Consider the following 27,207-nt stretch of genomic DNA (forward strand, 5'->3'; position numbering starts at 1 on the left):
TAGATCCATCCTTCTCTTAAGCATCCCTCAGCTCCAAGAGGTTAAATGAGCTTTCTGCGCATAGCAATTCCATACTTCTGTGTGACTATGTCCTAACTCACCCCGAGGAATACTCTCATATAACAAAGTAATACATCAAGACTCCTTTGGGTGGGTGGAGTTTGGGCCATCCCCTAGGATGCTCTGGGACTATTGTAGTCCTTTAAGCTATCTCCCAGGAACAAACGTCCCCTTATCTGGAAGCAGGAATTCCTTACTGCAAACTAACTAGTAAAATCAGTAGTGACTGCGCAACAGTACAAGCTGCACTCTGAGTCATGCCCTCCACAAAAACTAGCATATGCCATCACTCGGCACCTGGTGTGCTTTTCTAGAATCTGAAGAACTATGCTCAAGCTGCTCTCTTCCCAGGTGCAGCTGGGAACCATCTAAAAGCAGCAGTGCGGGGTGGGGGAGATGGCAAGAGCCATAGTACAGCAGGTATGGCACTTGTCTTGCACACAGCTGGCCATGGTTCGATTCCCAGTATCCCATAGGGTCCCCTGTAAAATCACTCCATGTGCCCTATCTCCAACCCGAGTCACTGCAAGAAATAATCTAGGCTGAAGGTGAAACACAGGTATTCTGGCAATCTTCTACCTTATATCAAGAGCAAGTTGCCTGCCAGAACTTTTGTTAATTACTGAGTACAAAGACCATTTCCAGGTGGAGTAAGGAAATTCTGAAGATGACCCCTGAATACTACTTGAGATGATTCATAGGCTAACATGGCTATTAGAACTTCCCACAATATTTAAAATCAGTCCATAACAGCGATTTCAATTATCAGTGAAACTTTATTTTGGAAGTGCTTATATATTACATAGGTATTAACTTCCTTTTACTCATCAATCTTCCAAAAATAACAAATATGAAAAAAATGTAATATATAAAACTTCCTATGTAATTTCTTTAAAATTTTTTTTCTTTTTTTGTGGTTTTTGGGTCACACCCGGCAGTGCTCAGGGGTTTTTCCTGGCTCCGTGCTCAGAAATTGCTCCTGGCAGGCACGGGGTACCATATGGGATGCCGGGATTCGAACCGATGACCTTCTGCATAAAAGGTAAACGCCTTACCTCCATGCTATCTCTCCAGCCCCTAAAATCTTATGTTAAAAAAAAATTTATATTCCCCCCCCCCCAATGGTGTTGATTTCTTTAAGAGAATACCGCTTTTTTTTTGTTGTTGTCACACCTGGCAGCGCTCAAGGGTTACTCCTGGCTCTATGCTCAGAAATCACCCCCGGCAGGCTCGGGGGACCATATGGGATGCCGGGATTCGAACCACCATCCTTCTCCAAGCAAGGCCGATGCCTTACCGCTGTGCTATCTCTCCGGCCCCCGAGAATACCGCTTTTTAAGGAAAATTCACAGTCTGTTCTTATGCTCACTACAGATTTCTACTCCTTCCTGAGAGAAAAAAATGGCCAATGCTTCTGCTTACTTTTAATAAATTCACTTCTCGATTATTACACATTATCATTTCCCACTTGACACCTTCTTAGAAACTTGATTGTTGGATGCAGTTCTTATTTGGCAAAAATTCAACATGGCTTTGCGTGGGATGTCTAAGTGTCAGAAACAGCAGTGTGGATGTTCTGGTTTGGAGAGGGAAAATATGTAGAGAGATGCGTACATTCCCTGGAAGAACAAATGTAGGAGACTGAAATAGGGTGTGCCAGAGTTAGGAAGGCTGACAGACACTACTGGTTTTGAATTCTGTGGCTGTCAGCCACCAAAGACTGCAGTGTAAGCCAGAATATAAATCTCCACAGGAAGTCGTTAGGTTAGGCACTGTGCAGTAACAGCCCGCTTCATCGTTTCCACCCGTCTCACAACAGGCATGCACAGAAGGAGCAGTGACCTGACCACGTGTGGGCACTTCTGCAGTGTTCTGCCATCTTGTACATGGGTGGAGAGAGAAGAGGCACCCTACTGATCCACGATCCTATCCCTAACACGCCCAAGATCCCAGGTCTCCTTAGCTCCATGATTGCAAGGCCAAAATGAAGTTTAGAGTTATGTTTATTCTCAGTCATCAGGAAGCAGATTTGTTGAGGCCATCTCAGATGGTCTGGCTAGGCCAGGAGAGCAGCAAGTCTACCCAGAAGGGTATGCCTTGATGATCTTTACATCATCCACAGGGCGGTCTTGGGAGTTTGTTTCCACCATTCCTATTCGATTCACCATTCCTATACCTTGGGACACTCGGCCAAAGATGGTGTGTTTGCCATCAAGCCACTGGGTGGGAGCTAAAGTTACAAAGAACTGGCTGCCATTGGTGTCAGGACCTGCATTGGCCATTGCGAGAATTCCAGCCCCTAGGGAGAAAAAGAGGAAAAAAAGATGAGTGATCCCACACCCTCAGCTCCACTCTGAAGCTACTAGAACACACCAGAGACAAAAAAGCTAGACTTTGTCCTGTCCTCCATCATCAACCCTCTAAATAAAGATACTAAAATTAAAAAAAAAAAAAAATCAACCCTCTGACCTATACAATCCTCTCTTTAATCACAATCATGCTTGTTTTCCCTGTAATAGCCTGTGGGCAACATCTGCCTAGTCTTACCCATTTTCTGTCTCCGTTTAAGCTGATCCTCACCAACTGCTGGATCCTGTTCCCCATAACCCTCCAACACCCAGCATGCTCCTTTGAGGTAGCATTTGTATTCCCACAGTTCAGACCATCGGACCTTCGACAAGCGCAATCCAGGACACTCAGATCAGCATCCTGAGTCACTGGGGACTCTGAGCAAGGCAGTACTTTCTCTAATCAGCCAGGGCTCCCTGAGGCACCTCAGCTGGACAGTGACATGGCACCCTGCCCTGGTATCAGGAACTCACCCTGGATCACAGCCAGAGCAGGAAGCTTCTCAGACCCACTTTCTTCTTTTGTAACCCAGTCCGGCCACATGATAGACTTACCTGTGAATTTCAAGTCCGGATGAAGTTCATCTTCAAACTGCTTGCCATAGATAGATGCACCACCTCGACCTGCCAGATCAGAAGATGAGAAACCACTCAGCCACCCCACACTCTACCTCACAGCAGGAACTGTAGCTCAAGGTCAAAGCATTTCTTTGGTGTACTAATCAGAAAGGAAAGAAGCAGTGAGCACACCTAGCCCCCCTGCTAGGTATATTGTGACTACACAGCCAGGCAACAGAATTAGCTATTGACACGGGCACATTCAAATCAGTGGTTTCATTCAGGTAAGATGTTTCTTTTAAAAAATGAAGTGTTCCCCCCCCCCCCCCCCCCCCCCCCGGCACTTATTAAAGTAATGCAGATTCACTGTCAAAAATGTACCAAACAAGAACATTAGCAAAATAATATTAAAGTCCCCTGTAATCTAACTACTATTCATAGTTTCATATGTTATACGTTTTATTTTTTTTGGTTTTTCAGGCCACACCCATTTGATGCTCAGGGGTTACACCTGGCTAAGCGCTCAGAAATTGCCCCTGGCTTGGGGGGACCATATGGGACACGGGGGGATTGGACCACGGCCCTTCCTTGGCTAGCGCTTGCAAGGCAGACACCTTACCTCTTAATGCTACCTCGCTGGCCCCATAAGTTTTTTTTTTTTAATTGTCAATATTTTTTAGGGGCCAGAGAGATAGCACAGCGGTGGGGCATTTGTTTTGCATGCGGCCGACTGGGAAGTACTAGGTTCAATTCCCAGCATCCCATATGGTCCCCCAGCCTGTCAGGGTGATTTCTGAGTGCAGAGCTGGGAGTGACCCGAGTGCCGCTGGGGTGTGGCCCAAAAACCAGTTAATCAATAAATAAAAAGTTTAAAAATCATTTTTATGAGTATTCTAGATAGGCATATCCCCCAAACCCTCAGCCCGTCACAGACTTGCTGAGTAATTAACAGTCTCTCCAACCAGTTCAGTTCTGCCTTTGAATCCTTCCCAACCAACAAATCCAGGGAGCCACCTCAAATGGATTAGAGGGACAAGAATCTAAACTCATTTGACTATAAATGAAATTAATTTTGTCCCTGAAAATCAGCTTGGAAGGAAAGAAGGGCAAGGGAAGTGACAAGAGGTAGAGTGAGTCCAATGGAGAAGAGGAAGGACGTCAGGTGTTTGCAAAATCCTTGACACACACTGATATGTCAACAAGAGTGATACCATATAATCACTGGCTTTTATTTCTTTCCTAGCAAAGTGGTACGTTAGAGATGGGGTTCAAAGAAACAAACAGGTAACTAATTCCAGATCAAAGCATTTTAGCTTTGGGATTTTACTTTTTTTGGTGGAGGAACCATATTCGGCTGCACTCAGGTCATCACCCCTGGAGACTTTGGGTATCAAGGATCAAACCTGGGCCAGCCATGTGCAAGGCAAGTGTCCTTTATGTAGTACTATAGCTCTGACTCCCTTCCTGATCAATATTTTAGTCAGTCACAAACCTTATTGAACTCCTGCTTCTCTAGGTTGACCAAGTCAAGGCAAACAACCCCGGTACAAAGTGAAGGGCAGATTCATGTGCTCATCTGCAAGCCTGGCAGCCAGACACCAACCAACCCAGATGGTCTCACTTCCTTATAGCCTTCAGCAGAAAGGAGCCTAGTTAAAGCACCATGTCCACCCCCGGAGGCCCCCCAGGCCCCACTAAGGTGTTTCCATGGTGAGAAGCCTCTGCTTTACCTTTTAGGATGCACCACCACAGGGAGCCTGTCACAGAGAAATGGGGGTGAATCCTAACAGAATAAGCCGCCCACCTGGTCCAGGATACCTATGCTTCTGGAAATTTACTGAAGTACCAAGCTACATAACAAATCATGGCAAGAATTCCAACCTGCTAGTATACACCCAAATATCAATTATGTAACCAAGATGTTCCCTCTAATGACAAAGTTCCTGCTTGAGGTTAGGAGAAAGGAGGTGTTAGCTGAGGAGATAGGAAAGGGTTGAGGGGGACAAACTGAATGAACAGACTGAGCTGAGGGTGCAGGTCAGAGGTGTGTGGGTCTGCAGCAATCTCGGGGGAACAAAAGGAAAGGCCAAGAACCTACACTCTGGATGCTTCTGCCCTCTTCCATTCCAGAAATAAACTGAAATGACCCCACCCCCACCCCATCCAATGTGGTAGCACAGATAGAAAGAGAATTATGGGATGCATCAATCAGGTGTCATAAGTAAAGCCTGGGATCTAAATGCTCAGGAAAAAAATAAGAACAGGGGCCAGAGCAGTGGCACAGAATGGTAAGGCATCTGTCTTGCTGGCACTAGCCTAGGATAGACCGAGGTTCAATCCCCCGGTGTCCCCCAAGCCAGGAGCAATTTCTGAGTGCCTAGCCAGGAGTAACCACTGAGCATCACTGGCCCAAAAAAAAAAAAAAAAAAAAAGAAAAAAAGAAAAAAAGAAAAGAAAAGAAAGAAAAAGAAAAAGAATTAAGAACAGGCAGAGTCCCACTGATGGTAAACGGTTTGGGCTCCAATGGGCTCTAATGACTTTTTATAACTTAATTCAACTCAGTAGGGCCTGCAGCAAAATGTCAGAGTGGCAATTAATTCCCATTCAAATATTCATCTGGACATATGGAATGGGGAAAGACGGTGAGGGGCCAGGGTGCTGAGATTTCTCCAGTGCATAAATGTCAGCCACCATGGCAACCACTTGGAAGATCTACAGCCAGAAATCAACTCTAGGAGGCCGGAGAGATAGCATGGAGGTAGGGCGTTTGCCTCGCTGCAGTAGGACGGTGGTTCAAATCCTGGCATCCCATATGGTCCCCCAGGCCTGCCAGGAGCGATTTCTGAGCGTAGAGCCAGGAGTAACCCCTGAGCGCTGCCGAGTGTGACCCAAAAACAAACAAAAAACAAAACCCCAAAACAAAACAAAACAAAAATTGGGGCCGGAGAGATAGCACAGCGGTGTTTGCCTTGCAAGCAGCCAATCTGGGACCTAAGGTGCTTGGTTCGAATCCCGGTGTCCCATATGGTCCCCTGTGCCTGCCAGGAGCTATTTCTGAGCAGATAGCCAGGAGTAACTCCTGAGCATTGCCGGGTGTGGCCCAAAAACCAAAAAAAAAAAACAAAAAAAAAAAACAAAAAACAAAAATCAACTCTAAGGGCCTGAGAGATAGTACAATGGGTAGTGTGCTTGTCTCGTACTGTCTTGTAACTAATCCAGGCTAACCAGGATTAGATCCTTGGCATCCTAAATGGTTCTCAGAGCACCATCAGGAATAATTCAGGAATCTAGAGTGAGGAATAACCCTCGAGCACTACCAGGTATGGCTGAATGGCTCAAAACAAACAAAAGCACACACATACAAAAAAAAAAAAACAAAAATCAATTCTCTCTTTTTTTTTTTTTGGTTTTTCGGGCCACACCCTTTTGATGCTTAGGGGTTACTCCTGGCTACGTGCTCAGAAATTGGCCCTGGCTTGGGGGGACCATATGGGACGCCAGGGGATCGAACTGTGGTCCTTTCCTTGGCTAGCGCCACCTCACCGGCCCCCAAAATTAATTCTGTTCTCTTAAAAGTCCTTTCATTTTATGGACCTAAGTTTTTTTTTTTTTTGGTTTTTGGGCCACACCCTGTGACGCTCAGGGGTGTTACTCCTGGCTATGCGCTCAGAAGTTGCTCCTGGCTTCTTGGGGGACCATATGGGACGCCGGGGGATCGAACCGCGGTCCGTCCTAGGCTAGCGCAGGCAAGGCAGGCACCTTACCTCCAGCGCCACCGCCCGGCCCCTATGGACCTAAGTTTTAAATATTTATTCAGAGTAAGAGTACTGAATATTTCAGACATTCAAAAGTTACAAAGAATAATGGCAGCTCTTCTTGTATGTCTGTCTCCCCCAAGAAATAAAGGATGAGGGCCCGGAGAGATAGCACAGCGGCGTTTGCCTTGCAAAAGACTGATCCAGGACCAAAGGTGGTTGGTTCGAATCCCGGTGTCCCATATGGTCCCCCTGTGCCTGCCAGGAGCTATTTCTGAGCAGACAGCCAGGAGTAACCCCTGAGCAATGCCGGGTGTGACCCAAAAACCAAAAAAAAAAAAGAAAAAAAAAAAGAAATAAAGGATGAAAACAGACTGAGACCACAAACATAGATAACATTTCCCAGAGCCCCATACCCTGTTCTCCCAGAGGTAACAAATGCTCAGAAGAACCAAGCACAGCACCCTTTTCAGGCAACCTTTATTCTAACCAGGAGCCTGCCATCTTTGCATGTGGCCAGCCCCCCCACCCCCCGCTGTTCTCTGAACCCTGCCAGGACAAACAAGGCGTGCTTAGCACAGAGCCAAGAGTTAACACTGAGCGCAGTCAGATATGACTCAAAAACTAAAGAGGGAAAATTATAACACCTATTCTAAATTCCCTCCTGTCATGGACAAGTTTTTTTGTTTGTTTTTGGGCCACACCCGATGACGCTCAGGGGTTACTCCTGGCTATGCACTCAGAAATCACTCCTGGCTTGGGGAACCATATGGGACGCCGGGGATAGAAACGAGGAATGTCCTGGGTCAGGTGTATGCAAGGCAAACACCCTACCGCTGTGCTATCGCTCCAGCCAGTTCTCTTTATATTGTTTTGCTATTATAAACCAAACTATAACAACTCTGCTGCTTTGGGCATGATGTTTGGAAAAATCTAGTAATGGTGTATTTCCAAACAAGTACCCTCCCTATGACATGAGGCATGAATTAAGCATAATTTGTGAGAATTGAATTGGGAAATGTCTTGTATCATCTACATCCTTCATCCCTTATATCAGGTCAGGGTCTGATGATGGCCTACTTAACTGTTCATTGCCTGTCTCTTCCACTAGAATCAAAGCCCCAGGAGACATTCTCCTTTCTTCTTCTTTTTTAATATATTGTTTTTTGGGCTACACCAGGTGGTGCTTACTCCTAGCTCCAAGTACAGGTATCACTTCTGGCCCTGTGTAAGGTAACCACCCTATCTTTTGTATTATCTCTCTGGTCATCTTTTATTCTCTCATGGGCCATTCCTGACAGTGGTTGGGGACCCAGTGGTGCATTGGATCAAACCCTTGTCTTCTGCATGCAAAGCATGCATTCCAGTCCTTGAGATTATCTAATTAAAAAAAAAAGTGTAACACAATGATTTACCAAGTTGTTCATAATGCAGTTATTTCAGGTATTAAATGTCCCAACACCAATCTGACCTCCAGAGAGACCTTTCCTCTACCAAGGTTCCCAGTTTCCCACCTACCACCCAAGACTGCCCCCTTAGCAGGCACAAACAAATTTACTTAGTATTGTCTGGCATAACACAAAGGCAAATGAAAGTATCAAAACTTAGATCAATAAAATTCAATTTGTTGTTACATCTCACAATAGAGTTACTGAAGTCATAGTCTGAGAAATTACTGGGCTGATTGTTAGTTGAGCCTTCTGTGTTGCTTTTGCTCATTGCATCTCCCTAATTTTTATTTTTAGAAATGCAGGGATCAGATCCAGGGCTTTATATATGCAGGACAAGTACTCTATCTGAGTCACCACTTTGGCTAACCATGAGGCTTTCTTATTCATAGCTGGGTCCCAGAACAATGCCTGAAATATGGTAGGAATCCCAGTCATTTATTAAATGAATTAAAAACCAATGTAAAGGGAGAGACAGCGAAGTACATAAGATGTTTGCCTTGCATGTGGTGGACCCAAGTGTGATTCCAGATATCCCATACAGTCCCGAGCATTGCCAGGAAAGATTGTTGATTGCAGAACTGGGAGTAGTCCCGAACATTGCCAGGTGCAACTCAAAAAAAAGAAAAGAAAAGAAAAACAACAACAAAAAGCGATGTAAGTAACAGATACACCTTTTTTTCCCCATTTTTCTTTCTTTCTTTTTTTTTTTTGGTTTTGAGTCACACCCAGCAGTACTCAGGGATTACTCCTGGTTCTGCACTCAGAATTTGCTCCTGGCAGGCACAGAGGACTTTACGAGATGCCGGGATTTGAACTGCCGTCCTTCTGGTTCAGCTGCATGCGAGATAGGGCAAATGCCCTACTGCTGTGCTAGTCTGGCCCCTCCCTTTTTCTTTTATTTTGGTTTTGGGGTCATACCCAGCAGAGCTCAGGGTTTACTCCTAGTTTTGTGGAGGGTACTATACAGAATTCAGGAATCAACCTGGTTGGCCATGTACAAGGTCAGTGCTCTACCTACTGTATATCAATCATTCCTGCTCCGAGAAACACTTCTTTAAGTTCCTATTTTCTCCCAAACTGTGCAAACAAATATCAAACAAATATCAGCTCATTTATTATTCATGGCAATGCTCTGAGTATTGTGGTATACAGAACCACACTTTCCATTTATCAATAAGCTTCATTGAGTTATATAACACATTTAATAAATGTCTGCATGAAACCAAGATTCAACCTCAGGCCTGCCAGGCTCCACAATCCATATTAAGTTTGCCTTATTAGATACCACAGCTGGATACAATTTCCTCACATATATTTTTAGGTCAGACTTAAGAGTTCCAAGATGATGCTAGATGTAATCTAAGTTCATGTGAGTCTCCAGGAACGAGCCCTATTTCATGCTGAAGCTCTCTCCTACTACTGGGCACAGCCCCAAAGCTCAGAGACCTTAGAAATCACAGCCCATGCATTTGTCCTCACTATGAAAAGGTGGCTGGTTATGTCACAGAAACCGCTCCAAAGTGAGACTAAAGTCCATATGGGAGACTCTCCACCACACCCTCATGGAACCTGTTTTTTTCAACCAAAAAGGCCCTTCCCTCTAACATCCAAGAGTTAAAACTTCGGGCCTGAGGGATAGCACAGTGGTGTTTGCCTTGCAAGCAGCCGATCCAGGACCAAAGGTGGTGGGTTCGAATCCCGGTGTCCCATATGGTCCCGCGTGCCTGCCAGGAGCTATTTCTGAGCAGACAGCCAGGAGTAACCCCTGAGCACCGCCGGGTGTGACCCCCCCCAAATAAAAAGTTAAAACTTCCTAATTTCCTCCATACCCACCTCAAAATATGCCCCTTCCCACCTGCATTTTATCTCATAGCATTTCATTCAACATCATACTAATTATAATCCACAGCATGTCATCACATTTATGTACATATTATCATTTTTATTTTATTTATTTTTTTTTATTCACACCCAGTGGTGCTCAGGGATTACTCCTGGCTCTGCGCTCAGAAATTGCTCCTAGCAGGATTGGGGGACCATATGGGATGCCAGGAATCGAACCAGGGTCCATCCTGTGTTGGCCGCGTGCAAGGCAAATACCCTGCGCTGCTGTGCTATGGCTCCGGTCCTAAGTCATTATTATTGAACTATATCTTATAATGAACATCTTGCCTTTTAGGAGGTCTGCAAGGAAGAGAAAAACGCTAGTTTCTAACGTTTAAGTACTGTTCACTAGAGCTTTAGCATTGCAAGGAATACCCAGCAGATCTCAGCAATTATTCATCCAATGAATAAAAATTAATAACGTGTTCAATATGTTACATTTCAGGTGTTCCTGAGGCCAACATGAGAAGTGATGAAAGCAGAGTGATGTGCAGTGTAATCAGCATGTAATTAGTCCCTGCAATCAAGGTGAGCTCTGTGAGGCTAACTGCAGTGTGGAAAGAGCTACAGGAAGGACTGACAGGGTATCCTCACTAGGGTAGAGGAAATTAGTAGAAACAGAAAAAAGACCTTCAGAGGGCTAAGAAGACCCAGGATAGAATAATTACAAGGGAAATTTAAAAGAAGAAAAATGGCTTAAAATTAAGCACGGTTGGCCAGAAATAGAACAGAGTTAAAGGTTTGTACGCAGCTGGCTAGCCAGCTATCTGTGATCCACAACATCACAAGGTCCAAGCATCAGAAGTCCCCAAACACCACCAGAGGGGTTATATGACTCCCAATATCACAAGGCCTGGGTAGCAGCATAATCTAGGGCTCTTGCATATACTACTGGCTCCTAAACACTGCTTAGGAGGTCCCCTACACCTGCAAATAAAATCAAGCAGGGGGGGGCCGGGCGGTGGCGCTGGAGCTAAGGTGCCTGCCTTGCCTGCGCACGGACCGCGGTTCGATCCCCCGGCGTCCCATATGGTCCCCCAAGAAGCCAGGAGCAACTTCTGAGCGCATAGCCAGGAGTAACCCCTGAGCGTCACAGGGTGTGGCCCAAAAACCAAAAAAAAAAAAAAAAAAAATCAAGCAGGGGGCAAAAAAGATACTATATGAGTTGAGGAATATGTCAACCATTAGATTCACCCTGCTGGCCCCTACACGATATGGGTCCCCCCCAACATCCAATTACTGTTGACTCCTCAAGTTCCTCAAACTGCAATACCCAATTTTTCACACCCAGTTGGACAATAATCAACAGGCACCTTGAGCAATACTTGGGAGCACCCCCTCCAAATTAAGTAAATATATAAAAACAAAGCAGGAAATCAAAGAGCATTTGAATCGAAGAAACAAAGATATCATAGAAAGTTTTGGAAAGAATAATTTAAGTTGTCAGTTGGTGGTTGTGAGGGGGCTTAAAGAGAGGGAAGGATGACATGGGGCTAACTTACTGAGGAGTCCTGTTGGATCTGAATGAAGTACAGTGAGTAGTAGGGAGCTTGCCTTGTATACTGTTGACCTGAGTGGATCCCTGAGTAAATGCTAGAGCCAGGAGTAAATCCTAGCACCACCTTGAGTGATCTCAAATTAAAATAAACAACAACAACAAAACCCCACAAAAGACTTATCTTCCAAATTCTGAAAACAAGAAAAAATGAGTCTTCCCCCCTGCACTCTCTAAATACATAATAATAGGAAAGGAGTGGAACCCTGAGAATTCTCCCTAACCTCCTCCAATTTTAAGAAGTCAACAGAGGGAGGGAGGGGGCCGGAGAGATAGCACAGCGGAGTTTGCCTTGCAAACAGCCAATCCATCCCGGTGTCCCATATGGTCGTTTCCCCCACCCCACCACCCCCGTCCACTCCCCCCACCCCCCACCCCCGTGCCTGCCAGGAGCTATTTCTGAGCAGATAGCCAGGAGTAACCCCTGAGCACCGCTGGGTGTGGCCCAAAAAAACAAAAAACAAAACAAACAGTGGGAGGGAGGGAGCAACCCAGGAAAGGTGGAGAGGGGTTAGAGCACAGTTTAGGTACCTGGGGATGAGAAGGCCAGTAGAGCCGTGATGAGATTCAGAATATATAAATTTTACCCCCAGAAACCTCCTACAAGCAGTCCCCAAGGACTCCCTTTCACCCTCGGCCCCTCCACAATCAGGGAGAGAACAGACCAGACAGCAGAGGGCACCACACAGGAGTAGTCAAGCTTTGGAACCTAGATAGGCCTAAAGGCCAGTAGATAGCAGTTTTTCTCAAAGCAGGGGTTGCTAACAAGAAAAACTCCTTCCCAACAGAGCTCCCAAAGAGAACTTCCTGGCAGTGAAGGGTGGGATGCTGAGAATAAAGTGCAAAAGACACACCCATAAACTACAAAATAAACCATACTAAAGCTGTCCCCACCATTGCTAGCATGAAATTAGTAATCCTGAGAACTCAATCAGTAAATTACCAATATAATCTCTCTAAAAATAGTAGAAATGCTTAGGAATTTTTGGGGGGAGGGGGGTTGGGGCCACACCCAGTAACGCTGGTGGGGGGGAGGAGAGAATAGAACCTATTGCTTGGGCCACTGCTCCAGCCCCTGCTTTGGACTTTTAATGAGATCAAAGAAACAATGGAGACTGTTGATAAAACAGAAAAGGATATGAGAGCAGGAATGAGAAAACTACAAGCAAAAATTACAAAACTGAAAAACCAGACATCACATATGGTTCCCTGAATACCATACAAGTAATTTTTGAGTGCATAACATAGGAGATTTTTGAGTGCAGAGCCAGAAGTAATCCCTGAGACTGCCAAGTGTGGCTTAAGAACCAAAAACAAACAAACAAATCAAAACAAACAGGCAAAATAATCAGCTCTGTATCACTGATACAAATCAGTGAGATACAAATCAAAACAATGAGATATCTCACACCAGAGACGCACATCAAAAAAACAAGAACAACCAGTAATGGCATGGAAAAAGGAACTCTCATTCATTGCTGGTGAGAATGTTGACTGGTCCAGCCTTTCTGAAAAATAATATGAACATTGTTAAATAATCTAGGAATATGACACAGAACTCCACCTTTGGAATATGGCCCAAGGGTCCAAAAAAAAATGGAGAAAAGACATTTGCACCTTTATGTTCTTTGCAGCACTATCCACAAAAACCAGAATATGGAAACAAGGGGCCGGAGAGATAGCATGGAGATAGGGCATTTGCCTTTCATGCAGAAGGATGGTGGTCCAAATTACGGCATCCCATATGGTCCCCTGAGCCTGCCAGGAGCAATTTCTGAGCATAGAGCCAGGAGTAACCCCTGAGCGCTGCCAGGTGTGACCCAAAAACAAAAACAAAACAAAAAAAAGAATATGGAAACAATCAAGTGTCCAAGAATAGATGAATGGAGAAAGAAACTATGGTACAAATACACAATGGAATACTACTGGGTTGTACGGGAAGATAAGGTCATGAAATTTGCTGCTACATAGAGGGACCTAGAGTATTATGCTTGTGAAGTTAGTCAGGAAAAGAGAGATCAACACAGAATTATCTCTCTCAAATGCGCAATATAAAGAAACATAATGGTGAAAGAGCAAACACCCAAAAATAATGGAAAAAAAGAACATGAGAATTGGTATTTAATAGGAAAAATGGTACTTGGGGGTTTGGACAGAAGTGGGGGTAAAAATCAATGGTAGAGGAAAGTGTTTAACTGGGTGGAAAAGATAGTGCGAAAGGTGATAAAGTGTTACATATAAAACTCTATCAGCAACAGTACTGTAAACCACAATGCAAAAATTTATTAAAAAAAAAAAAAAAGAGGGGACCCAGAGAGAGAGTATTGCATTTTGGCCGCTTTCCCTGCATGTGGCCATCCTGGGTTTGATCCCCAGAATCTCATAAAGTTCCCTGAGCCCACCAGGAGTGATTCCTGAATGCAAAGCCAGGAATAACTTCTGAACATAGCCAGGTGTGACCCCAAAACAAAACAAAGAAGCACTTTTGGTAGAAGTAGACTAGTGGAAAGCAAATTGAGGGGAGAGGGCATTGGCAGAAGGAAGTGAAATTGTTGAAGGGAAAACCAATTATGAATAACTTTGTAATTTCAGTGACCAAAAAAAAAAAAAAAAAAAAAAGAAAGAAAGAAAGAAAGAAAGAGAGACCCTAAAACTTGGCACCTCAACAGTGAAGGTATGAGAAATTGAGAAATGGTCGATGAGAAAGGACTTTCTGGCTTTCCCCTGAAGCAAGTCATAAGACTCTGATGTGAAAGAAAGGTGTCCTGCCTGTATGAGGGAAAGAACACCTGAACCTTCTGGAAACAGAGCACTGAGTAGAAGTCCATGAATTGAGCTTTGCTGGGTTTCACCTGCTTTTACTACATTTAGTTCATCTCACAACCCTTTATTCCTATCAGGAGTAACAAAAACACTACAAACATATAACAACAGATGGAAGGTATGAAAGAAAAAGGGTAAGGAGAAAAAGATCTCAAAACTCCATCTGGGGGAGCTGGACAGATAGTACAGTGAATAGGGCTTTTACCTTGCATGACCAGAGTTTGATCCCTGGCCCCTCATATGATCCCCTGAGCCTGCCAGGAGTAATTTCTTTTTTTTTGGGGGGTGGGCACACCCGGTGACACTCAGGGGTTACTCCTGGCTATGTGCTCAGAAATCATTCCTGGCTTGGGGGACCATATGGGATGCCAGGGGATGGGGGTGGGGGATAAAACCGAGGTCCATTCTAGGCTAGCATGGGCAAGGCTTGTGCCACCACTCCGGCCCCTGCCAGGAGTAATTTCTGAGCAGAGAGCCAGCAATAACCCCTGAGTGCCACCGTGGTCCAAAACCCAAACAAATAAACAAAACATAACAAAAATCCTCCATCTGGTGACCGAAGGTATAACCCAAAATTCTGAAGCATATGCTTTGCATGATGCAGGTTTGACCCGACACTACAAAGTCCCTGAACACATCCAGATGAGACCTCCAGAGCAGATCCTGAACACTGTTGAATACTTATGTCCCCAAATTCACAAAACACATTCCAAATAAGGGCTGGAGGTATAGCTTAGCATTAGAGAACTGGCCCAGCATGCATGAAGCCTTAAATTTTATTACTGGCACCACAAAAAACAAACACATAACTCAGTCTGGGAGAAACCATAATCCAACAAAGGACTACTTCATGGCTGTCTCAAGCTATGATTCAATAGAAATCAGAATCCAATAAAACAAGAGTTCAGAAACAAAGCAAAGTGAAACAATTGCGGAACTAAAGAAATATTGTAAGCCAAATATTACCAATATACTGTTAATAAATAAAGAGAAAAGAACAGTGGAGACATGACTAAAAACTGAATAAGGCAGAGTATAAGTCTTGGACTATTTTAGTCAGTGTAGAAAAAAAAAAAAAAACAAAGCATTTCACAGATTCAAAATAAACGTGCGATATATGGAAGGCAAAGGTGACAAAACAAAGAATAACTTGTTCTCTAAAATAGAAAATCCAATAAGTATAACAGAGAAAATATTCAGAACACATATTAAAATATTTTCCTTGAGGGGCCAGAGATACAGCTAGCACAGGGTTGTTAAAGCACTTGCGGGGCCGGGCGGTGGCGCTAAAGGTAAGGTGCCTGCCTTGCCTGCGCTAGCCTTGGACGGACCTCGGTTCGATCCCCCGGTGTCCCATATGGTCCCCCAAGCCAGGAGCAACTTCTGAGCTCATAGCCAGGAGTAACCCCTGAGCATTACCGGGTGTGGCCCAAAAACAAACAAACAAAAAAAGCACTTGCTTTACAGGCAGACATCCCTGTCCATGAGTCCCCAGCACCACCAGGAGTAACAACCCCTGAGCATAAAGTCAGGGCACTTCGGGGTATGATTCAATAGCCTTTTTACACCCCCAAACAAAACCAATCATTTTCCCTGAGGAGAGAAAGCTCCTTTAAGAGATGGGTTCATGGGCCCGGAGAGATAGCACAGCGGTGTTTGCCTTGCAAGCAGCCGATCCAGGACCAAAGGTGGTTGGTTCGAATCCCAGTGTCCCATATGGTCCCCGGTGCCTGCCAGGAGCTATTTCTGAGCAGACAGCCAGGAGTAACCCCTGAGCACCGCTGGGTGTGGCCCAAAAACCAAAAAAAAAAAAAAAAAAAAAAAAAAGAGAGATGGGTTCATGCAGCGCATGAGACCCATTGTTGAATCCCTCACAGGGGTGGGACTGAACCCCAGCAACAAAGGCCAGAACAAAGAACCATCAGTCCCCATACAACTGGGCTGAGTACTGATGGGAGTGGTCCACAGGTTGCCTGAATCCTGCTTGACTAGCCCCCCTACACTTTGGGTCCTGAGGTACCATAGAGGGTACAGGGGCTATCAAACCTGGTTGGCTGTGTTTAAGGCAAGCATACTACCTGCTATACTATATTGCTCTGACCCCATGATTACAAGAAAAAAAAAACTTTGGTGACATACTCAGGGCTCATTCATTCCTCCCCTCCCCTTCCCTCCCTCCCCTCCCCTCCTCCTCCCTCCCTTCCTTTTTTAGTTTGGGTCACACCCGGCAGTGCTCAGGGGCTACTCCTGGCTCTAGGCTCAGAAATTGCCCACAGCAGGCTTGGGGAACCATATGGGATGCCGGATTCGAACCACGAACCACCATCCTCCTACATACCGCTATGCTATCTCTCCGGCCCTTTTCTTTTTTTTCTTTTTCTTTTTTAGTTTTTGGGCCACATCCGGCGATCCTCAGGGGTTACTCCTGGCTGTCTGCTCAGAAATAGCTCCTGGCAGGCACGGGGGACCATATGGAACACCGGGATTCGAACCAACAACCTTTGGTCCTGGATCGGCTGCTTGCAAGGCAAATGTCGCTGTGCTATCTCTCCGGGCCCTCTCGGCCCCTCCCTCCTTCCTTCCCTCCCTTCCTTTCTCTCTCTCTCCCCCCTCTCTCCCTTTCTTTCTTTTCCTTTTTCCTTCCTTCCCTCCCTCCCTCCCTCTTTCTTTCTTTCTCTTCTCTCTTCTCCCTCCCTCCTCTCTCTCTCTCTCTTTCTTTCTTTCTTTCTTTCTTTCCTTCATACTTGGGTTACACTTAGCTGTGCTCAAGGCTTACTCCTGGCTCTGTAGGAATGATTCCTGGCATTGCTAGAGATAGAACCAGAATCAGACACATTTAAGACACCTTAATCCCTGCACTAGTTCTCCAGCTTCTTATTTATTTCTGTGTTCACTTACATAGAAGAAAATGGAATACCTTTGGTCAAAAAGGATAAAGGACAACTGAAAATTGCAAAGAAAAGACAGATCAAAAAAAAACAAAAAACAAAAAACCAGATCAGGGGCCGGAGAGATAGTACAGCAGTAGGGTGTTTGCCTTGCACGCAGCCAATCCAGGACAGATGGTGGTTTGAATCCCGGCACCCCATATGGTTCCCCAAGCCAGCCAGGAGCAATTTCTGAGTGCAGAGACAGGAGTAACTCCTGGACACTGATGGGTGTGAGCCAAAATCAAATAAACAAACAAAAAAAGAAAAGAAAAGAAAAGAAAAGACAGATCAGAGAGCTAGTCCAGGGTAAGACATTTGCCTTGCATGCAACAGACCAGGGTTCAATTCCGGGCACTGTACACGGTCTCCCACTCATTGACAGGTATGATCGCTAAGTACAGAGCCAGGAGTAAACCCTGAGCACTATCAATTATGGCCCCAATACACAAATTCTTCCTAGCCCTGAAAAAAAAGATAGAAAAAGACTGTCACAGAAATGAGTTTATTTGAAGAGCAAGAGTGGGAGAAAGAATGAAGACCGAGAAGCAATTTGTGTCAAGGCCCATCCTTAATCCCATCTAAGTAATAACAACTCACAAATTCACATCTTTAATTTTAGACCTTTTCTTGAACTCCAGCCTCATAGAAGATCTGACAAGGATTTTAAACATAATGCCATTTGAAATCTAATTGTTGATCTTCCTCTTCCTAATGCCTCAATCTTTCCCATTTCTAATAAATGTATGTCAAAAATTGTTTGGGGCCATACTAAGCAAAGCTCGGAGGTCACTCCTACCTCTGCATTCAGGAATTACTCCTGTTACTTCTCAGGGAACTATATAAGATATTGGGGATCAAACCCAGGTTGTCTTTATACAAGGTAAATGCCGATCTGCTGTACTATCACTGCAGCCACCATATCAAAAATATTGATATCTTCCTTTACCATCAATCACATGCTTATTATGTCCCCAATCCCATCACAACAAATCCTAATGATTCTCTTGCTATCAAAACATAAGCTGAGGCTAGAAAGAGTCATGGTAAAGAGCTCGCCTTGATGTGCCTGATCTTGGAATCAATTCCTGGCACACATATGGTCCTCAAAACCTAAGCAGGAGTGATTCCTGAGCAGAGACAGAGCAGTGCTAAATAAACCCAATCCAGTCACTTTTCATCACTTTTCCCAATACCCACTGAGTTCAACAACTTGTTTCTAAATGACATGTCTTCTAACTGTTCTTAGCTCTCATTCTTTTTTGGGGAGGGGCACAGCACATGGTGTTGGTACTACTCTGGAAGATGGTTAGGGATCAGGCAGTGCTGGGCTCCTGCATGCATGCAATTCATGTAGCTCTAGCCCTTTGGGCAATATAGACCAAGCTCAAATTCTCAATCTTTTTTTTTTTGGTTTTTGGGTCACACCCGGCAGTGCTCAGGAGACCAAATGGGATGCCAGGATTCAAACCACCGTCCTTCTGCATGCAAGGCAAATGCCTTACCTCCCATCTCTCCGGTCCCCAGAGTGGTCTTTTTAAAGCACAAGTCAGGAGGCGAGACAGACTATGTAAAGTGGAAGGGAATTTGCTTCATGGAACAGGCTCAGGTTCAATCTTCAGTACTGTTTATTTGAAGTGCCCCTTTGCACTTCCAGGATGATTCAGGAACATAGAATGGGAAATGGTCCCAAGACAAATAAATAAATAATAAAGCACAAATTAGTTCATGTCTGATCTTTATTCAAACTTTTTACCATGCCCCAGAGTTCAGACATGCTCTCTGATATAAGGCCTGCCTCAGGGCCTGTCTCTGGGCTAACTCTTCCCAAGTGCCCTAAGGTTCACAACTGAATTTCATTATGAATTCAGCTCCAGAAACATTTGAGTGCAGTGGCTGGAGCAATAGCACAGTGGTAGGGCATTTGCCTTGCACACAGGTGGTTCGAATCCCATGTGGTCCCCTGAGCCTGCCAGGAGCGATTTCTTCTCGCAGAGCCAGGAGTAACCCCTGAGCACCACTGGGTGTGACCAAAAAAAAAAAAAAAACCCCAAAACATACACACACACAGAATTTGAGTGCATTTTTCTGATCTTTCTACAATCATATCCCATAACCTTTTCCTGCTTTAATGAGAGAAATGTTTACTTTTCCTTTGACACAGTTTTACTGGAATACTGACACAAATAAAAGAATAATGAATAAAAGTAGATGCTCAATATTCATAAATGAGTGGATCAAAGAACTTAGTATTTTCTTTTCTCAAATATTTGAAAAAGGGGGAGCCGGGGCGGTGGTGTAAGCATTAAAGCATCTGCCTTGCGTGTGCTAGCCTAGGATGGACTGCAGTTTCTATCCCCCGGCATCCCATATGGTTCCTCAAGTCAGGAGTAACCGGGTGTCACCGGATGTGGCCCAAAAACAAAACAAACAAACAAACAAAAAGTTGAAAAAGGGGCCAGTGCAGCAGAATGGGTAGATCACACGTGGCTGACTTGAGTGCAATCCCTTGCTTCCCATATAGTCTCCTGAGCACCATCAAGAGTAATTCCTGAGTGCAGAACCAAGAATAACCTCAGAGCATCGCTGGATAGAACCAAAAAACAAACAAAAATTGAAAACCAAACATTAAAAGCAATTTCTTTACTTCTAATCATCAGACTATCCTAAGAATTATAGGAGAATACAAGTTGTTCTTAGTTAATACAGGGAACTTAGGAGAATTTCTACTAACCTCCATGCATTATTGGGGTGGCCCTCATAGCCCTTTGCACTGTTGTGCACTGAACTCTCAAGATTGGTATTGCAGGACCAATTATACCCAGGAGGGGCCCTCTCAAGACACTACACACTGCCTGGGAGGCTCCCAAATGTAAGAAGCCGAAGAGTCAAGATTGGTTTTCAGGGCCGGAGAGATATCATGGAAATAGGGCATTTGCCTCACATGCAGAAGGACGGTGGTTCAAATCCCAGCATCCCATATGGTCCCCTGTGACTGCCAGGAGCGATTTCTGAGCACAGAGCCAGGAGTAACCCAAGTGCTGCTGGGTGTGACCCCAAAAAAACAAAACAAAAAGATTGGTTTCTGATCAATTCTACATGTGAAAAGCTGGGGGGAGGATATGTACTAGAAAGGACAACATAATTCATTTTGTTTTTGAGCACCACATCCAGCAGAATTCAAGGGGACTACTCTGAGTGTGGCGCTGGGGGACCATGTGGTGTCAGGGATGAAATGTGGGCCTTCCACAAGAAAAACATGCTTACTAGCTCTTATCTCCCTCACCCCAAAAGGGCTGGACATTTTAAGTCTCAGGATGGAGTAACCCAGTCCGTACTCTATGGATCAAAGTTCTCATCACCTGACACAGTTGTGACATGAAAATTCAAAAGAAAATACCATTTTTTGGTGGGAGGAGGCACATCCAGTGGTTCTCAGGGCTTACTCCTGCCTCTGGTTCAGGAGACCACATGGGATGCTAGGGATGGAGATCAAATCCAAGCCAACCATGTGTAAGGAAAGCACTTTACCCACTGGGCCTGCTAATGGCAGCTTAACTGTACCTGTCCCTGTTGGGTCACCTCCCTGAATCATGAAGTCTTTGATGATTCTGTGGAACTTGGTGCCATTGTAGTAACCCCGCCGAGCCAACTCTGCGAAGTTCTTGCAAGTCTTTGACGCGTGCTTCCAGTACAGCTCCAGCACAATGAGACCCATGCTATAGGGGAGAGGGCAGGACAGAGCGGCAGTCAGATACCAGAAGCAGACAGAACACTGGAACTGCTCAGGCTCCCTAAAACTGTGATAAACTTAAGCTATTTCAATCAGCAAAGGAAAGCAACATAAAGCAAAAACAAACACTGATATAACCCATGAGAAAAAAAAGCAGGGACTTCTTTTCAATGTTCTTGATTTTTCTATATTTATATTGAGGTTTAGGAACATGATTAAAAGAGTTAATGTATACTTTAGTTTTTCTTCTTGGTTTTGGGGCCATACCCGGCAGTGCTCAGAGGTTACTCCTGGCTCTGAGCTCAGAAATCACTCCTGGCAGGCTCAGGAAACCATATGGGATGCCAGGGATCAAACCTGGGTCTGTCCCAGGTCGGTCACATGCAAGGCAAATGCTGTAGTATAACTCTGGCCCCCAGTGATTATTTTGTATAATAATCTGGGTTTGACCCCTGGCAAGAACCTCCCATCTAGCACAAATTCACCCCTCCAAAAGTTTTATTTAGTTATTTATTTATAGGTTTTGGGTCACATTAGTGGTTCTCAGGGCTTACTTCTGGCAGGCTTGGGGGACCCCATGGGGTGCCAGTTTCAAACCTGGGTCAGCCATGTGCAAGGCAAGCATCCTTCCCATTATGCTATTTCTTTGGTCCCCAAAAATGTTTCTAATTGAGGAACCAGAAGATGGCTCACTAAGTCACCAACCTTAAAGCCTGAGGTCCTGAGTTGGATGCTTAGTGGTTCTCACATGTATCAAGAGAGATCCTGGCAGTTGGGTATAGTCCCCATTAATGTAAATGATTTCCAGCAGCTCTGCAGCCAGCTGTGTTCCAGAACCACAACTAAAAGTAATATGACTAAAACAATACGCAAGGACCAGAGAGTGTGTGTGTAGTTTGAACACATGCTTGATACATGGGAGGACTGGAGCTGGTAATGAATGTTCCCCAGTGGCACTTCTGGATATGACTTCAACACCAAAATAAAAACATGTGCAAGCACCTGTCTAGAATTTGGCAGCCACCCTCAATTCCACATAACCCCCCCCCCCAAATAATGAGAGAGTATAATTAGTGTGACCTGCAGTTCTTGGGATGGAACTCAGCAACAGAGCACTTCCCTTACATGTGAGAAATCCTGGGTTCAATTTCTGGCTAAAGTGCTGGGACCAGTGATAGTAAAGTGCATGTGGTCAACACGGGTTGGATCTCTTGCTTCCCATGATTCCCCAAGCACTGCCAGGAGTGATTCCTAAATGCAGTGCTAGAAGTAATGCAGGAGCACCGCTGGGTGTGACCCCAAAATAAAGTGCCACCTTCAGCAAACATGTATACGAGCACCCTAATTGAGATTCAACAAAACCTTCAGCAGCTTCATAACCAACTGCGAGAAAACTACAGAGCTGATGGGTGACCCCCTCCTCCAGAATACAATCAAAATGTGGGAGCACCACACTCCTATGGATGAAACCCCTCCATATCCCCTATTATTGCAACATTAACAGTGGGAAAGGAAGGAGGAAATGTGATTTGTTTTGTTTTCAGTTTGGGGGCAACACTTAGCACCGGCTCAGGGTTTGTTTACTCCTAAATCTGTGCTCAGGGATCACTCCTGGTGGGCCTCTAGCAATCATATGTGGTGCCAAGGACAGAACTTGGATGAGCCACGTGGCAAGTGGCCTACCGGTTTTACTCTCTTCAGTTCCAAGGAGGGAAAATATCTTCAATGGAAGCAAAAGTAAAAAGGTAGTGTGTGTATTTAGAGAGGATGTAAATAATCAAAACCAGATTACTTCACACCTTTGCAGCCATACAGTGTAATAAGTGACTCCCCCACCTCAATTGGTGCTAAAGTGAAAGACTTGTAACAAGCATCTTCCCCTCTACTCCCTCACTCACCTTCACAGACCTTTAATTCCAGAAATGTGGAGTCAACTCTTTAGTACCCAAATAATCCCTACTATAAAAAACTATATTTTGTACAGCAAGATAGTCTTTATTGAATAAAATTTACTTAGACATGAGAGGAAAGAAAAAGAAGAATCTGTTTCAAGAGAGAAAAGGGGCTTCTCCAGAGTAGGAAAAGTAAACAAATGGTTCCAAGGAAGAGCATGGGCTTGAGAGAACTGGAAATCTTTAATTCTGAATGAAAACAAACACACAGGGGCTGGGTGTTTGATTTGTACATGACCTACCAGGGTTTGATCCTATACATCTCCTATTCCCCAAGCTCACCCGAAGTAATTCCTGAGTGTAGAGCCAAGACTAATTGAGCATTGCTGGTGTGGCCCCCAAACAAAACAAAAAGTGAATCCTATAATTCTATGTACATAGAATAAAATCTGGAAGACCCCAATTTATTAATAGTTTTATTTTACTTTTTGGGCCACACCTGGTGATGCTCAGGGCTTACTCCTGGCTCCACCAGGATCTCTTCTCGTAAGCTAGTGGAACCCTTTGGGGTGTGGGGGATTGAACCTGGGTTGGCCATAAAATCCCTACACACTTTATTATCGCTCTGGCCCCCTAGTAACAATGCTTTAACAGGGAGGAGTGGTTTTCACTTCTTTCTCTATGCTTCTGCAGATTTGATTCTTATAATTGAAAGTAGAATCTTGACACATTAAAAGGTGGGAAAGGGGCTGGTGAGATAGTACAGCAGCTAAGGTGCTTGCTGGCTTTGCATGCAGCTGACCCTGGTTTGGTCCCCTGCACTTTGAGTGTATATGGTGCTAAAGCACCACCTTGAGTGATCCCTAAGTAAATCCTGTGCATGGCAGATGTGGCCTCAAAACAAAATAAAAGGTGAGCAATGTTCAGGAATATGGCTCAGTGGCACCGCACATGCTTCACTTGTGTAAGGTGAGGGCCTTGAGTGTAAAAACAAACAAACAAAACAGGTAGGTAAGACCTGGCCTTGGCCAGTGAAACAAAGCACCAACTCAGAGAACTAACTGCCTTTTGGGAAAAGAAAAGAAAGGCGGGGTGTTCTAAGGTGTAGAAAAGGCAGATATAGCCTGAGGGAGACAAAAGCCAAAAGATTAACAATCCTGTTTGGAGACTGAGGCATTTTAATAAAAGGTTGCTTCAGGTTACCCGCCCCACACAGGAGAGAAGACTTAAAACTTTTCCCGGAGGCAACTGAACGCAGGAATGGGGCTGAAGAATCTAGCTAGAGAGGCAGAATTTCCAAATGAGATCCTCCCCTTTACTTGGCATGCGACTTCTTTTGTCACTGGTTTGTTTGGGGGCCACACCAGCAAGCGTGCTATGTAACAGAACTCAGGAGTTCTACTCGTCAGGCAACCCCCGGCTGAACGGGGCTGGTGCTGGACAGCCAGAGTGGCAGCGCGCCAGGCCGGGGCCCTCCCCTCCCGCAGTACTACACATGCTCCAGTCCCTTGACACTCAGCTTCTTTCTACCGGCATTACGACCACTACCTTCTGCTATTTCCACTGCTAAAATGGGGGCAAGGGGAGAAAGCGACAGCTTGTGGGTGGGACGTTTGCCTCGAACGTGGCCAACGAGGGCCGGAGCCTGGGCATCTCATCTGGTCCCCAAGTGCGGCTCCTCTGGGAGTAAGTCGCCATCGCTGAGCACGGCCCTAACCCCTCCCAGGTTAAAAAGACAAGAAAACGGGCGAAGATGGAATCCTACGAAACGGTTTGTCTTGCTGGGGGGCCGAGCCAGCTCCGAGGCATGGCCCGCGGGGTGGGCCAGTCCTCGCCCTTTGGGAGGGAACGCGCGCGTCGGCCGGCTGTCCGTGCCCAGAGGGTCGGGGGCCGTGAGGGCCCGGAGCCGAGCCGAGCCGTGCAGCGAGGTCCGGGCTCCAGGGCCTCCGCCGAGTCCGCTCACCTGGTCTCCAGGTACACATTGGGCGGCTGCCAGGAGTCCGGAGGGATCGCCGCCATGGGGAAGCCACTTCCGGGTCGAGCGCCGCAGCACGCAGGCTCCGAGGACGCGGAAACTCGCCCGCGAGGAGAGTCCCGCGCCACTTTCCGAGCGACGTGATTGGCTCGCCGAGGCGGGAAGGCGGGCACAATCGGCAACGTCGCCAGCTGATTGGCGCTCTGGTCTCCTCTCCAGCCACGGAAGAGGCGGGAGAAAGGAGCGAGGAGCGGAGCTCCAGGGTGCGTTTGGCGCTGGCGGCTTTTGTTCAGGAACCGGCTGTCTTTTTACAGCACTTGAGCTTTAGTTTCTATTCAAAGCCACCCAGTAAATAGATACTATTATTCCTACTGTCCAATGGTGAAATTGAAGCCCGACCATCGAAATTCCAGTTTCCAAAGGGAGAGTCGGTGGGCTCGGGGGCGGGATGAGGAGAGGCGCCCCAGGAGATAGCTGAACTAGTCACCCCGGAATCCTTAAGCACTGCTTTGGGACACGACTCCCCAAAATAGAAACCAGAGAATGAAGAGTAAGAGTGAGTGGGATAGAAAGATAGTGATTGGCAGGGATAACCCTCCAGTCGTTAGGAGGGTTTGCTCAGGGGGCGAGGCGGGAAAGAAAAGAAAAGGAGAACTACTGGACGTTTGAGGGAAGGACAGAAAAGAAATAGGGAAAATAAATGTACATTGTAATTTCTTTTTGCGAACCATGCAATCATGAAGACTAAAGTGACTGGATACTAATCAATAAACACCATGGTTTTTGTGTTCGTTTTTTTGTTTTGTTTTGGGCCATATCCGGAGATGCTAAGGGATTACTCTTGGCTCTGCACTCTGGAATCACTCCTGGCATTGCTTGGGGACCATATGGGATGTAAGCTGTACTATCATTCTGCCCCCCTCACGTGTTTTCATATTTACCTTAAGAGCTCCAGTAAGTGACTGTTAATAGTGCCAATTTTGTACTTGTAAAACCATACCAAGTTGAAATAACATACCCAAAAGGCTGGAAGCTGGAATGTTGTATACAGTGTACTTTCCTTGCATAATATCGACCTGAAATCCACCCTAGCATCCCATTTGGTCCCCTGAGCATCATTAGGAATGATTCCTGAGTACAGAACCAGGAGTAACTTATGAGCATTGCCAAGTGTGGCCCAAACTCACTCCTTCTAACCCCCCCCCCAAAAAAAAGGAGAGTGTCATGGCTAGACTGATAGTACAGCAGGTAAAATATTTGTCTTGCACATGGCCAACCAGGGTTTGATCCCTGGCATCCCATGTTTCTCTTGAAGTAGGAGTAAGATCTGAGCACCACCAAGTGTGGCCCAAAAGCAGAAACAAAAAAATTACCACACTCCTGAACCTGTGCCATTAAGCAACAGTTTAGTCTCAGTTTCTATAAGTAAGAATGAGGACTGCACAAGGTTGTGAAATTAAAATTAGTTATGTTAAGGACTGTCTCCATCAATGTGTCTTCTTTAGACTGTAAGTAGTACAGGTGCTAAAATTGTGTTAAATGAGAAATATATAGGAGACTGCTGTGCTAATGAAAAGTGTAATTGATTTTCATGTCCTCTGTGACTCTAAGCTTCCTGGAAAAACCTTAGTCTTCTGTAGTGTGAGTTGTCTTTCTTTGTATCTTTTGTATTTCCTTATCTTAGAAGGCTTAAGAGCCTGACAATGATCTTAATTGTTAATATGATTAATTTCAAAAGAACACTAAAAAACTTGAAGAAGGAGCTGACAGGAACTGGAGAGATAGTAAGGCTCAAGCAACAGAGCCTGATTCAAATCCCTGGCAACTCATATGGGCCCAAGTATTCCCAGGGGTCACACCTGAGCACCTCCCAATATGGCCTATTATTTTACCAAACAAAAAGGTAATAAATGCAAAACAGGGATAAGAGGAATAGTACAGCTGGTAGGTGGTAGATTGCCTTTCACTTGTCTGACTGGGGTTTGATCCCCTGCATCCCATCTGGTCCATAAAACACCACCAGAGTGTAGAGCTCAGAGGGATCCCTGAGCACAGCCGGGTCTGTCAAAAATATTATTTTTTTGAGGCTGGGAATCTGATGATCATTCTCTTTCTCTCTGCTTCCTATATTTAGCATTTACACCTGTCAATCAAGGGCCAGAGAGATAGTATAGTCGGTAAGGCACTTACTTGCCTTACATACTACTGACCTGGGTGTGATCCTGAGCACTGCCAGGAATGATGCC

At 45.2% G+C, this 27,207-nt stretch overlaps 1 protein-coding gene across 1 annotated transcript; it reads right to left on the bottom strand.

The window, feature by feature from the left end:
- Positions 1-1,472: 1,472 nt before the first annotated feature.
- PPIL1 (peptidylprolyl isomerase like 1) lies at positions 1,473-25,023 on the bottom strand. The gene is made up of 4 exons (XM_049765439.1): positions 24,950-25,023; positions 20,926-21,080; positions 2,964-3,032; positions 1,473-2,359 (listed from the first exon to the last, which is right to left on the bottom strand). The coding sequence occupies exons 1-4, from the start codon at positions 25,003-25,005 to the stop codon at positions 2,139-2,141; spliced, it is 501 nt and encodes a 166-aa protein (XP_049621396.1). The 5' UTR covers positions 25,006-25,023; the 3' UTR covers positions 1,473-2,138.
- Positions 25,024-27,207: the final 2,184 nt, after the last annotated feature.

Source organism: Suncus etruscus, chromosome 18 (assembly GCF_024139225.1).
Source record: "Suncus etruscus isolate mSunEtr1 chromosome 18, mSunEtr1.pri.cur, whole genome shotgun sequence".
In the NCBI taxonomy this organism is placed as follows: Eukaryota; Metazoa; Chordata; class Mammalia; order Eulipotyphla; family Soricidae; genus Suncus; species Suncus etruscus.